The 14838-nt window shown below is 34.3% G+C and overlaps 1 protein-coding gene across 1 annotated transcript in view; it reads left to right on the top strand.

Annotated features, from left to right (window-relative positions):
- The window catches only part of DPYD (dihydropyrimidine dehydrogenase), an 855274-nt gene that overhangs the window by 238103 nt on the left and 602333 nt on the right, over positions 1-14838 (top strand). Inside the window, exon 6 of the mRNA XM_063105846.1 lies at positions 8443-8639. Within this exon, the coding sequence (XP_062961916.1) occupies positions 8443-8639 (197 nt within the window). The remainder of the gene's footprint in view (positions 1-8442; positions 8640-14838) is intronic.

Raw genomic sequence — 14838 nt, 5'->3', positions numbered from 1 at the left:
TTTGTAGAACATGATATAATGATTAGAAAATTACGCTGTTTCTGTCTCCAGAATGTGAGGAGGCTTGGAGGAAGATCCCATGGCTCCTTTCTGCATCTCAATCTTTCCATTTTTAAAATCAGGATAATCTCTCCCTTACCTCAAAATAATGTGGAAATTATGGAGAAAATGCTAGTGAAGTCAATTTGGACTGATGAAATAAATGCACTTTCCAGATGAGTGAAATGTCAGAAGTCAAAGGATGATTATGTAGGGAAAGTTATTTTAAAATACTCCTCAAGAAGAATATTCACTTATAAATAACTGTCCTTCATTATCACCAAGGTAGAACTGTTTTCTTTGGTGACTTTTACTGATTTGTTGAAGTGTGTCACTGGAGTGCGGGTATTTTGAAATTCATCAAAATTTTGTTGAGTGCCTACTTGTGGTAAACTCTGTTATGCTCTGGGATTACAGATTGCAGAGAAGACTCTCTGAATAGCTTGTAATTTATTGGGAAAGTCAAATTGTATGCTATGCTTTTAAGTGAAAAAAAAATGTGTAAAGTTCTCAGCAGAGTGCTTAGCAGATAATCAGTGCTCAGTTATTGGTGCCTAGAGATAATTTCACAGCAGTTTACCTTGTAATAAGCCCCCAACTAGAACTTTTGGGGCCATTTCTAGGGCCTTTTAATTGTTCCCTACAATACAGTGCTTGTTATGTTGTAGGGCTCTATAAAAGTTTGTTAACTACTACTGATGAAAAAATTTAAAATAATCTTAAAATAATCCAAGTGCTACAACATTTATAGGAAACAGAACACATTAAAAAAATATATAAATATAATGCAATAAGACAAGAAAAAAGAAAATTTATACAGATGGGGAAGGAAGAAATAAAACTCTCTGTTCACAGATTACATGATTATTTAGAAAATTTGAAAGAATCACCAATAAACTTTTAGAGCTAATAAGGAATTATATCAAGGTTGCAGGATATAAGGTTAATGCACAAAAGTCAGTCACTTTCCTTTATACCTGCAATAAACAATGAGAATTTGAAATTAAAAATATAATACCATTTATGCTATCATGCATAGAAGTGAAATACTTAGATATAAATCTAACAAAATATTTACAAGATAAATATGAGGACTACTACAAAACTCTAATGAAAGAAATGAAAGAACTAAATAAATGGAGACATATGCCATGTTTTAGGTTAGGAATATGCAATATTGTCAAGGTGTCAGGGCAATCTCAATCAAAACCCCAGTAAGTTGTTCTGTAGATATTGACAAACTTATTCTAAAGGTTAAACGGAGAGGCAAAAGACCCAGAAGAGCCAACACAATGCTGAAGGAGAAGAACAGAGTTGGAGGACTGACACTATCTGACTTCAAGACTTACTGTAAAGCTACAGTAATCAAGACAGTATGGTATTATTGAAAGGATAGATAAATAGATCATTAGAACAGAGTAGAGATTGCATACATAGACCCACATAAATATAGTTAGCTTATCTTTGACAAAAGAGGAAAACCAATAAAATGGAGGAAAGATAGTCTTTTCAACAAATGGTACTGGAACCACTGGACATCCACATGTATAAAAATGAATGTAGACACAGATATTAAACCCTTCACAAAAATCAACACAAAATGGATTATAGACTTTTGTGTAAAATGCAAAAGTGTAAAATATTTAGAAGATAAGATAGGAGAAAGTCTAAATGACCTTGGGTTTGGCAGTGACTTTTTTTACATGCAACACCAGCAACAGGATCCAAGAAAGAAATTACCTATAAGCTAGACTTCACCAAAATTAAAGACTTCCTCTCTGCAGCACACTGTAAAGAGTACGAAAAGACAAGCCATAGACTGGGAGAAAACATTTGTAAAATACATATCTCCAAAAGGAATGTTATCAAAATGTACAAAAAACTCTTAAAGCCCAACAATAAGAGAACAAATACCTCAAATATAGGCCAAAGATTTTAATAAATATCTCACCAAAGAAGATATATAGACAGCAAATAACTGTATGAGAAGACGCTCTACATGATTTGTCATCATTGAAATGCAAATTAAAACAACAATTAGATACCACTATATTATTAGAGTGGTGTCTCAGTCTGTTCAGGCCCCTTTAACAAAATACCATAAATTGGGTAGCTTATAAACAGCAGAAATTTATTTTTCACAGTTCTGGAGGCTGGGAATTCTAAGATGAAGGTGCCTGCAGATTTGGTATCTGGAGAAGACATGCTTTCTTGTTTGTATATGGATCCTTCTCATTGTGTCCTCACATGTTGAAGGGGCAATGTAGCTAGCTTTCTGGGACCTCTTTTATAAGGGTGCTAATCCAATTCAGGAGGCTCCACCCTCATGATCTAATCACCTCCAAAAGACCCCACCTCCTAACATTGGTGATTAATTTTCAACATGAATCTTGGGGAGGAACACAAATAAGATGATACCAAATTGCCAAAGTGCAGAACACAGAGAACACGAAATGCTGACAAGAATGTCGAACAACAGGAACTCTCATTTATTGCAGTACAGTACAGACACTTTAGAATTCAGTGTAGTAGTTTCTTACAAAATTAAACATATGATCCAACAGTCATTCTTCTTGGTATTTACCAAAAGGAGCTGAAAACTTATGTGCATACAAAAACCTGCACGCAGATGTTTATAGAAGCTTTGTTCATAACTGCCAAAACTTGGAAGCAACAGAGATCCTCTTCAGTAAGTGAACGGATAAATAAACTGGTACAGCCGCAGATAATGGAGTATTATTCAGCAATAAAAATAAATTAGCTATCAAGCCATGAAGAGACACAGAGGAAACTTAAATGAATATTACTAGATGAAAGAAGCCAATCTGAAAAGACTACATATTATATGATTACAACTATGTAACATTCTAGAAAAGGCAAAACTATGGAGACAGTTAAAAGATCAGTGGTTACCAGGAGTGTGGGAGGGATAAATAGGCAGGACAAGAGGATTTTTAATGCAGTGCAGCTGTTCTGTATAATGCTGTAATGGAGGACACTTGTTATAAATTTTTCCCACCCCATGAAATGTATAACACCAAGAGTGAATGCTGATGTAAAGTATGAACTTTGGGTGATAATGACGTGGCAATGTAGGCTCACCAACTGCAACAAATGTACCACACTGGTGGTGAATGTTGATAATGGGGGAGGCTATGCAAGTGTGGGGGCAGGGAGAACATTGGAAATCTCTGTGCCTTCTACTCAATATTGCTGTGAATCTAAAATTCTTCTACAAAATAAAGTCTACTAAGAAAGGGTATAAATATAAAATACTATTACTGATAACAAGAACCGTCCTCCTAAAGCACCTAACTGCCTTAGTTTCTCACATGGCAGAATAATGTGGTGGGAAACCAAATTGCATAGTGCAGTGTTTTCCAAACACTTCATGAACAACTGTTGGTTTGTAACATTAATTTATTAAGTATAACAGCCAGGACCACTGAGCCACTGCTGGAAACCCCCTGGGCTACCCTGCCAGAATGAGGGGGGACCCATGAGCCTTGACCACACCCCCCTCTTTCCTCCTCCTCCTCTCATTACCCCCGGTTCCTCTCTCCCTTTTCCGCCCAACTGCTCTGCAACAACATCTTAAAATGTAAAAAAAAATAAATAAATTAATTAAAAAATATATATATATAATAAAACAGCCAGCTATTGTTGTTAGTAGAATGACTCGAATATATTCTAAGTGTACTGGGAATGATAAATTCATGTAATACTTTTTAGTTATATATTTCCTATTGAAATATTATAGGTATATAATGAATTTACTATTGAAAATCACTATAAAAATTTGAAAATGAGCGCACTTAATAGTTCAGGCTCTGGAGCCAAAAAGCCTTAGGATAAAGTCCTTCATATGTGCACTTGACTGCAGTTTCCTCATCTGGGAAATGGAAATGATAATTGTACCCCTATAATGGGATTGCTAAAGAGTAAATGATAGAGATTTAACTTAAAGCCCAGCACATAGTATGTGTTTAATGACTATTGGCCTGTTATTAAATACATTTATCTAATTTTTTATTTCGATTTTGTACTTTTTTTCTTCTAAAATTTATTTTATTTTTCAACAAATTCCAGTTTGTTGGTGAAGTTCACATTCTTGTTATATAATTTTTGAACTTATTAATCATTGTTATTATATAGTCTGTATTTGGTAACTACAATTGCTACATTATTTTGCATATCTTTTTATTTTCTTAGATTTTTTTTTTTTCTTGGCAGGCCTGGACTTTTTAATCAAACCCCAAGCATTGTATATGAAAATTTGTAGATACAAGGTTGCCTTATTATCCTCCACAGAAGGTCCACTCTATCATTTGGTGGATAGAGTGAGGGCCAGTTACCTTCACACAAATCTGGGGCTGAGTTTACTCATGGCCGGGTTGATTGTCTGCCTCTGGTTTGCCCCACTTAGAGAGTGTAGCCCTCTAGCTGTACGCTGGGGTGTTTGCTAGGGCTCTTGCTTCTTTAGTCATTCCTGCTTCCCAGTTTTTGTTTCCTCTAGGCTATCATATTGCAAAAAGCACCCTTCCTGCTCACAGAAGTTTTCTGTTTAGAGCCTTACCCTTTTGTCTTATGCAGCTCAAGAATTAAGCTCATTTTGATGCACTTTCTTCTGCTCTGTTACTGGCCTTCTGCATTCTCCAAATATTATGTCTTCCAGTTCTAGAAGATTGTCAGAATCTCTCTTGCTGTCTCTTCTGAGCTGTGGTCCTCTTCAACACTCTTAAGCTTGCTCCCTTTGCTAGGAAATGGCAAATGGCATGATTTCTAGTTCTCGTTGTAGAGATCTTTCACCTCCTTGGTTAAATTTATTCCTAGGTATTTTATTTTTTGGTAACTATTGTAAATGGGCTTGCTTTCTTCTTTTTCTGCTAGTTTGTTGGTGGAATATAAAAATGCTATTGGTTTTTGTATGTTGATTTTGTATCCTATCAGCTCTAAGAGTTTTTTGGTAGAGTCTTTAGGTTTTTTTTATATATAGGATCATGTCATCTGCAAACAGGGATAATTTGACTTTGTCTTTTTAAATCTAGATTCCTTTTCTTTCTTTCTTTTGCTTGACTGCTCTGGCTAGCACTTCCAATACTACGTTAAATAGGAGTGATAAGAGTGGGCATCATTGTCTTGTTCCCATTCAGGGTGATATTGGTAGTGGGTTTGTCATATATGACTTTTATTGTGTTGAGAGACTTCCCTTCTATACCTAATTTGTTGAGTCTTTATCATGAAGGGATGTTGAATCTTGTCAAATGCCTTTTCTGAACCTTTTGAGATAATCATATGGTTTTTGTCCTTGATTTTGTTAATGTGCTGTATCAGATTTATTGATTTGCTGAATTTATTGAGTTTATCGATATGTTGAACCATCCTTGCATTCCTGGGGTAAATCCTACTTGATCATGATGTAGTCTTCTTGATGGGCTGTTGTATTCTGTTTGCTAATATTTTGCTTGTGATTTTTGAATCTATGTTCATCAAGGATACTGACCTGTTTTGTTTCTATTTTTGTTATGTCTTTGTCTGATTTTGGTATCAGGGTGATGCTGGCCTCATAGAATGAGTTTGGGAGAAGGGAAAATTATGTTAAATGAAATAAGCCAGGCACAGGAGGAGAAATACTACATGTACTCACTCATAAGTGGGAGCCAAGAGAGAGAGAGGGAGGGAGAGAGGGAGGGAGAGAGGGAGGGAGAGAGGGAGGGAGAGAGGGAGGGAGGGGGAGGGAGGGAAAGAGGAAAGAAAGGAAGGAAGGAGAAAGAAAGAAAGAAAGAAAAACTATAATAAAATGTTGAACTTTCAGAAGTAGAGAAAAACCCTATGGTTACTAGAGTTGGGGAAAGGGTAGGGGTAAGGGGGGATGGGAGTAATTGGGTAAGGGACACAAAAAGTAATTACAATTTATAGTGAAGAAATGCTAATAATATTGATTTGATCATCACATACTGTACACAAATACTGACAGTCAACTCTGTATCCCATAAATATGTATAAATAAAAATAAAACAGTAAATTAAAAATAAATTAAGAAAATGACCTGCCCCCAAAAGCTAGAGAACAATACATTTCAAAAACAAAAATGAAGTCAATCTACATACTTACAGCCAACTAATCTTTGCAAAGACACCAAAAACATACACTGGGAAAAAGACAGCCTCTTCAATAAATGGTGCTGGGAAAACTGGACATCCATGTGTAGAAAAATGAAATTAGACACATACCTCTCACCATATACCAAAATCAACTCAAAATGGACTAAAGACTTAAATATAAGAGGTGAAACTATAAAAATCCTAGATGAAAACATAGGAGAAACACTTTAGGTTGTAGGACTGGGCAAAGGCTTTATGAGTAAGACCTCAAAAGCATAAGCATCAAAAGAAAAAATAAACAAATGAGATTATATAAAACTAAAAGCTTCATAAAGGAGCTGAATAGACATTTCTTAAAGGAAGACATACAAATAGCCAATAGACACGTTGAAAAATGCTCAACATCACTAAACATTAGGAAAATGCAAATCAAAACCACATTGAGATATAATCTCACCCTAGTTAGACTGGCTGTTATCAAGAAGACAGAGAATAACAAATGCTGGCAAGAATGCTGAGAAAGGGTATCCCTCTCTACACTGTTAGTGGGACTGTAAATTAGTACATTCATTATGGAAAACAGTAAGATGTTTTCTTAAACAACTACAGATAGAACTGCCATATGATCCAGCAATCCCGCCGCTGGGTATATGCCCCAAAGAATGGAAATCATGTCAATGTCAAAAGGATACCTATGCTCCCATGTTTATCTGAGCTCTATTTACAATAGGTAAGAGATGGAAACAGCGTAAATGTCCATTGATAGGTGACTGGATAAGGAAAATGTGGTATATATACACAATGGAATACTACTCTGCTGTAAAAAAAAGAATGAAATTCTGCCATTCACAGCAACATGGATGAACTTAGAGAAAATTATGTGAAATGAAATAAGCTGGGCACAGAAAGAGAAATACTGCATATCCTCACTCTTAAGTGGAAGCTAAAAAAATAACAAAATACATAAATAAGAAAGAAAGAAAGATACAACCATCATAGTAATGTGTTGAACTTTCAAAAGGAGAGGGCAGAACTGTGGTTACTAGAGTTGGGAAAGGGAGAATGAAAGTGGAGTTAGCAAGAAATCGATAAAGGGTCACAAAGAACAATTACATTTTGTAATGATGAATGTAGCAATTTTCTTGATTCCATCATCACATATCGTACACAGGTGTTGATATTCAACTCTGTATCCCACAAATATGTTTCATCAGTTATGTTTCAATTTAAAAAAAAAGGAACAAAAAGTCAGATGCCCTTGAGGGAACAGTTACTCCTGAAATGTCATCTCACTTCTCTGCTGTTCCTTTCTCTCTGAGTTCTTGGCCACTCCAAGTCTGGCTTGCTTCATTAGCTCTCCAATGCTTCAACCAGGTTTTGAAAATGTTATCCTTCAAAAGTTAACCTGTCATAACTAGAAGCACATGTCAAGAAATTATTTATTGTATGTACTGTGTGCCAGGTTAGTGTTAACTGCTGGTAGTATAATGGTAATGCATTTACATAACATATTTTCTTTCTTTTTTTTAATTTAAAAAACTCCAAGTTTTAAGAAATAGCATCAGACAATATAAAATATTTAGTAATAAATGTTACAAAAGATGTGCAAGACCTGTACACAAAAAGTACAAAACATGGCTGAGAGAAACAAAATTTAAGGGGAGGGAGAACCATAAAGAGGGAATAATTCATGATTCTTAAAATTTACTGTGACACTTTCAGAAAGAAGCTAATCTCTATGTTTCAGCCATAAAATATTATTTTATTTCTTAACTTAAAAGGAGACACATATACACCTATATGAACCAAGTTAGGTTATAAATGTATATAAAATAATAGTATAAAAAGGTGTAAATGGGGGTTGAATTGATATATGGAAAATGGGGAAATGGTGGCAGACATGACATATTTTCTGACTCAAGGAACTAACATTCTACTGACAAGGAAATATAACACGTAAACAGATATGTTAAGTGGTTATTTTAGAAACTTACAAATTATGCTTTTGGAGCTCAAAGGAGGAGTGCTTAAGTTGGCTTTGAGGTGGGAATAGGGAAGGTGAGTTGGGAATGCTTCCCAGAGGAGGTGTGACTCGAGGAAGGAATTTCAGACTGAGAGTTAGTTAGCCATAGTTCCTCATCGACTTGACAAAATTTGACTTTTAAGAATGCCGTATTAATACTGAAAATGTAGTGCTCATTGTATTTAAAACATTAATGGATTTGAAACATTAAAAATATGCTTGAGGATGTAAAAGTTAGTTTAAAAATTTTAACCATGGCAATTGAATTTTCTGTAGGTGTTCAAAGCAATGAAAATCCCACAGATCCGAAATCCTTCTCTGCCTCCTCCAGAAAAAATGTCTGAAGCCTATTCTGCAAAGATTGCTCTTTTTGGTGCTGGGCCTGCAAGTATAAGTTGTGCTTCTTTTTTGGCACGATTGGGCTACTCTGACATCACTATATTTGAAAAACAAGAATATGTTGGTGGCTTAAGGTAATGCCTAAGTTTATTTCATGTTTATAGTGTCAAAGATGATGGGGTAAAAACAATTATAAATAGTTGGTTCATAATCATATAGAAACTTCAGGCTCACAGATGGTATTTTGAATGTTCATTTTCCAAATGCTCATTTTAATTATGCTGTTCACTTTATATTTTGCAGTTGGCTTTAAGCAATATTAATTTAAGAATTTCTCTGTCTAGTTCTGTGAATTTAAGGCAAATCTCAGCAAAATATTTTTTGGTTGTAGGAACCAATAATATGACAAATTGTTTCATCCCTGTGAATCTTTCCTTTAATGGAGATATTCCCGAAAATCATGGATATTAGAGATGGGGAAAATCTAGCTCCATAGAATATTGGACTGTTTATTTTGTTTTATACATAGACATGTTTTCCTGTTCACGTATTTTCAGTTTACCATCTCCTAAGTCTGTGTTTGATTACAATGTTATTAGAGTCTACTAGAAATATGCTACTTAAATATACATTTCTGCAGTTTTTATTCAATTGATGCCTAATTAATATTTGATAACAATCAGCATTATTATTGAAAGCTAGGATTCAGTCACATACTCATTTTATTCCCATGAGAATTCATTTAATGAAATGGGAAACATTCGCATCGTGTCAGTGACTTTCGGATGTTCAAACCAAGCTTAGAAAATAGGTGGATTTTGCTTTATTTAAAATAAGTAGAACTTCTATACTGGACATATATTACGTTTGTGAACATAAAGAAATAAAACTTGGGCCAGCCTTGTGGCTCACTTGGGTGAGCCGTGGGTTTGGATCCTGTATAGGGATGGCCGGTGCACTTACTGGCTGAGCGTGGTGTGGACCATACTGTGCCGAGGGTTGCGATCCCCTTATGGTAAAAATAAATAAATAAATAAATAAAATAAGACTTGTTATAAATTGGGAGTGGATATTGCTTAAAACATTTGATATAAAAATAAGAAAAAATGTGGGTGGTAAGTTAATAATATTATTCAATTTATTGTTATTTTTCCTAAGTGTGTTATCTTGTGTCAAAAAACTGTGGATTCTAAAATATAACCGTTTGGAATACTGTTTCTACACTTAACATTTAAATTTGTTATGGATACTGAACTATTCTTTAAGCAATAAATTTATCATATCTAGTAATGAAAGAGAATAAATTTAATCAAGTTGTGACTAACATTTGTGATGTTTCTTACGTTTTCTAGAATCTATAAATATGTTAATGTATAAATTTCAGTATTGGTCAAGAGAAAATATGCTAAACTGAAGATAATATAAAATTATCTATTATTTTATAGATTGATATTAATATTTTATACATTGATATTAATATTTTTATATATTTATTGACATGTACATTGATATATAAGCTATCATTAATATAAAAGTATTTGACTGAATCATCAAGCAAAAATATTACATACTAGGAAGACACTTTAGAGACGATATGAAGCATAAATAACCTGAATGTCAAGAAATAATTATTTTTCTATATTGATGTTTTACCATTATGACTTTTAAGAGATTACACATATTTTATGTTTTTTTTCACAGAAAGCAAAATACTCTATATATTATTTTGCTGAAAGGTTTTAGATTATCTTTTTTAACTGCATTTCACCAGAGCTTTATTAATTAGGAAAAACAATCTATTAACAATATATGTATTAGCATTGTATTTTTTTTTCAGTTATACACATCAGTGGATATGTGAGCTAATTTTAAAAATATGAACTTAATTGTCGTGGAGTTTGGTAGACTAGGAGAAAATATCTTTGCCCCTTAATTGCATTTTCACAGCAGCCTAAAATGGAAACAGCCCCGTTTGTAATAATTCTGTGTTGCCAATTTTGGTAGAAGGTTATGGTTGTAAGCATTTCTCTCTCTTTTTTTAAAAAAATTTTTTAATTCAAATGCAGGATAGACATTACTAAATCATATAAATTAGCACTAAACTTGTGTTTTTACATATTTGCTGAACATTTTCTAGTGGGATAGATGCTCTTGGATACATGACATAACAAAGCGTTTTTTTGTTGTTTTTGAAAATATTTATTTTCTTTCTTTTGCCTTTGAATCTTCCCAGAATCTAGGGACAATATGAAGTGTTTAATCAGTCTCATGTGTACGGTGCCCATGGTAGAGGCATGTCACTGATTATAAAAACTGACACTGGAGTTTAGCCAGAATTACAACCACAAAACTTTTCTGTTAATTTATTTTATCGCTTACAAAGGCTTCTCATTCTCTTGTATCTTCAAAGTGGCTAAAAAAAGATTAAGTTAACTTTGTATTTGAAATCAATTGCTTAAAGAGGTGATGTCAAGTTTTATCTTTCCTTCTCTTTGCATCCAAACAGATTCTTTTATTCCTGGTGAATTAGTATCACAACCACTTTTTAAAAAAATCACTACAGTCAGTGATAGATATCCAGACTTAATTCCTATTGCATTGAACACAATTGATCAAGTATTTTTGATATTGCAACAAATTTGTAAAATAATCAGTAGTTATATTTTTCTCCTACCATGGCATTTCTTTTTAGGACATGAGTTTAAAAGGGTTAAAAGGGCTTGATATTAGGGTAACAGATAAGCAAAATGGTATTTAGAGATTATATGTATGCATGCACATATATTATATACTTTCTGATGTTTTTCTTTTACTTAAAAATTAAAATATATGAATTATAACATTTTTGTTAGGCAAGATAGGATAATGCTGTCCTTTGCCTTAGCTGTTTCAAAAGTTACAAGTTTTCATTATGTCTGTTGCATTTCCTGTTGATTGGCAATAAAGAGAAATGGGGTCTATATGAAATAGTTGTAGCAATAGGAAATATTTTAGAATGTGTGATACAGTGCACATTTAACGTCTAGTGGCGGTACAATAATGAACCTAAACAAAGCTCTGTCAAAGTATGAGAACTATGCTTTAAAAAGAATGGAAAGGGGTTGTTAAAGGTAAATTCCATTACACGAAAGAAACATGAACATAGAAGAAAGACTATTTTTTTCCATGTTATCTCACATTCCACTGACTGTACTGAAGGATTTATGGTTGCCACAAGAAAATATTTCTTTTGGAATATTAGGTAGGTTGCTAAAAGAGCACAGATAGAAGAAGAAAAGCTTGTTTTCATAAGTACAACAAACTTTGGAAGGAATCCTTATCAGATTCTGTCATCTGTCCTTTTATTCTCTTTCTCACCACGCAGTTTTCAGGGGTAATCTCACTTACTCTCATGGTTTCAATTATCATCTATGTGCAAATTATTTAAAAATCTGTGTCTTCCCTGAACTTTGTCTCTGTCCTGAGCAACAGACTCGTACATTTCAATTCTGAACATCTCTTCATAAATCTCACCACACTAGTGTTGCTCTTCTTTCTGAGTTTGCGATCTCAGGGGATGGCATCACTAAAAAAATATGGGAACAATCTGTACTACTCTTCAGTATCCTGGCATTGTATTTTGTGAATACTTTCTAATAGGTCTTCTCAACTCTCCAGCTCTGGTGTCCTTTACCTCACACTTCCTGTACCAGTAGCTTCCAAAAAGTTCTCTTGGCTTCCTGATATGCCTTTTCAAATCTATTTTAGTTTCCAAATCTGATTATATCACTCTTGTACTTGAAATCTTTCAATAACTCCCCATAACCTAAGAGATAAAGGATCTGGCCTGGCACAGGAAGACCTCCATGACCTGATATTGACCTGTCTTCCTTCCTTCGTTCCTTCCTCCCTCCCTTGCTCCCTTCCTTCCTTCAATATTTATTGATCACCTACTATATGCTAGTCATTATTTCTGGCACTAGAGCTACAAAAGTGAACAAGGTAAATTATCTGTTCCCATGGGGCTTATATTCTAGTGATGGGGAGTCAGACAATAAACAAACAATAAACCTAATAGAGAATATGTCAGGTGATGATAAATGTAGGGAGGGGGTATAAAAATGGCAGTTTAGTGGTGTGCCTCGTGTATTAAATTAGTGGATTTTTAAAAACATGCTTATAATCTAGTCTATGTAATAAAGTTACTTTCAAAAAGAATTATGCAATCATCAGTAATAATAATTATTTTTAATGCAATCCTATAAAACAGAAAATTAACAATTACAAGAAAATCATTTTAGTATTAAAGATACAGTCCATACTGTCACTGTTTTCCATTTTAAACACAAATAAAAACTCCATGTGATCACACAAAATGATAAGAATTGAAGTAATTCATATTATTTCATATGCTATCACTTTGTGAATTCTAAATCAGCTGTTCAAATACTGGAACATATAGTATCATAGAGGTGTTGACACCTGCTGCCTACAGGAAGTTGGAGTGAGGAATGCCTGTAACTGAATCAGTATGTGCCAGTGGCCACTGTTTAACTGGAGTTCTCCCAGTTAACTTCCCTGTAGAACACCGTGTTTATTAAAAATGGGGAACAATTAGATAGGAGGGATACGTTCTGATGTTCTATTGCACAGTAGGGTGATTGTGGTTAACAATTAAGTTTTGTATATTACCAAATAGTAAGAGGAGAGGCTTTTGAATGTTTTCTCCACAAAGAAATGATAAATACATGAGGTTACATGATCCATTAACTACCCCAATCTGATTATGATGCAACTTATATATGTATCAAAACAACAGATTGTACCCCATAAGTATGTAAAATTACAATTTGTAAGTTAAGAATCTTTATAAAAATATTGTTTACATATATATTACTGAGACTCTATAGCAACTATAGCTATTATGTAGAAGTTAGACCCACCAAGGTTTTTTTGCGGGGCTGGGGACATTGTTTAGAATATCACTGACACTGTCTAGAATTATCATCTCATGGAAATAATACGAAACAGGCTAATTTTAGTAAATTTTGTAATTGTTTTTAAATGGTGTAAAAACAGTGCACCCCCTCACTGCCTGCACCTGGGCCTGGCATGGTGCTGAAAAGGGAATAGAGTGTGAGGAGGAGATTTGGGGCTAGGGCAGCTCATGGCATGGGGTTATCTGAGGACCAAAACTGAGGGGAAGGAACCAAAGTTTAGTTTTAGGCATGATAAATTTGAGATACCTATTAGACACCCAAATGGATATAAAAGTCCAGGATTTAGATCTAAGGTAAAAATGTGAGAGTCATCACAAATTGATGGCATTTAAAGCCCTGATTATCGCATCCCACAATAAGTTTTTCCTCCTTTGAAACATTCTTGTTCACATTTGGTATTTTATATTTGTCATATTGTACTGTGTATACGTGTATATCTCCCATTTGTTTACTGACCTCCTCTATTGGTGAATATAAATATGTCACATTTATAACAATCAATAATCACTTACCCACCTTCTGCCTACTTGATTATGACCAAATCTAACTATGTTTTTTTTAGTATTTCACATTCCCCTTATTTCCTCTAAGAGATGCTAGGAAATGCGATTCTCTTGTATTTATTCACTTAACACATGCACCATTTATTTAACACTGTGCTAAGTGTTGGCTACAGTGGTTTCAGGGGATTATGAGGTTCCAAGCAGAGCTGCTGCAGCCTCAGCAGCCTGGCATTCCATTTGCCTCTGGTGCCTGCTTCAACATTTAGAGTTATACTGTGGTGGACCATGACTGCTCTTTCCTCCTTGCTCAGGTTTCTTCCTGCTAGGTTAAGTATGACCTTCTATCTTTTTTTCTGCAGAACAGAAAAGTTGTTCCTGCTCTTATAACCTGCTCCTTTTTTTTTTCTTTCTCTAGTTTACAAAATATTTTTATGTACAGTATTTACTTAAGTCTACAAATAACAATGTTCTCTCCTTTTACTTTAGGTTTTTTTAAAAAATATATTTTTTATTTATTTTTGGTTATACATATTTATGGGGTACAGAGTGACTATCAGTATTTGTGTACAGTATGTCGTGATCAAATCAGTATTATTAGTGTGTTCAACACTACAAATCATAATCTTTCTTTGTGTCTATTACCCAATTTCTCTTTAACCCCCTCCACCTCCACCTTTACTGCTTCTAGTGACCATAGATCCGTTTTCTCCTTCTGAAAGTTTGGTGTGTTATTGTGGTCCTTCCCTCCCTCCGTCCCTCCCTTCCTCCCTTCCTCCCTCCCTCCCTCCCTTCCTCCCTCCCTTCCTCCCTTCCTTTCTCTCTCTCTCTCTTTGCCTTTTTTCTTTACTCCC

The sequence above is a fragment of the Cynocephalus volans genome, chromosome 8 (genome assembly GCF_027409185.1).
Source record: "Cynocephalus volans isolate mCynVol1 chromosome 8, mCynVol1.pri, whole genome shotgun sequence".
Classification (NCBI taxonomy): domain Eukaryota; kingdom Metazoa; phylum Chordata; class Mammalia; order Dermoptera; family Cynocephalidae; genus Cynocephalus; species Cynocephalus volans.
This window is presented reverse-complemented; position numbering and strand designations above follow the sequence as displayed.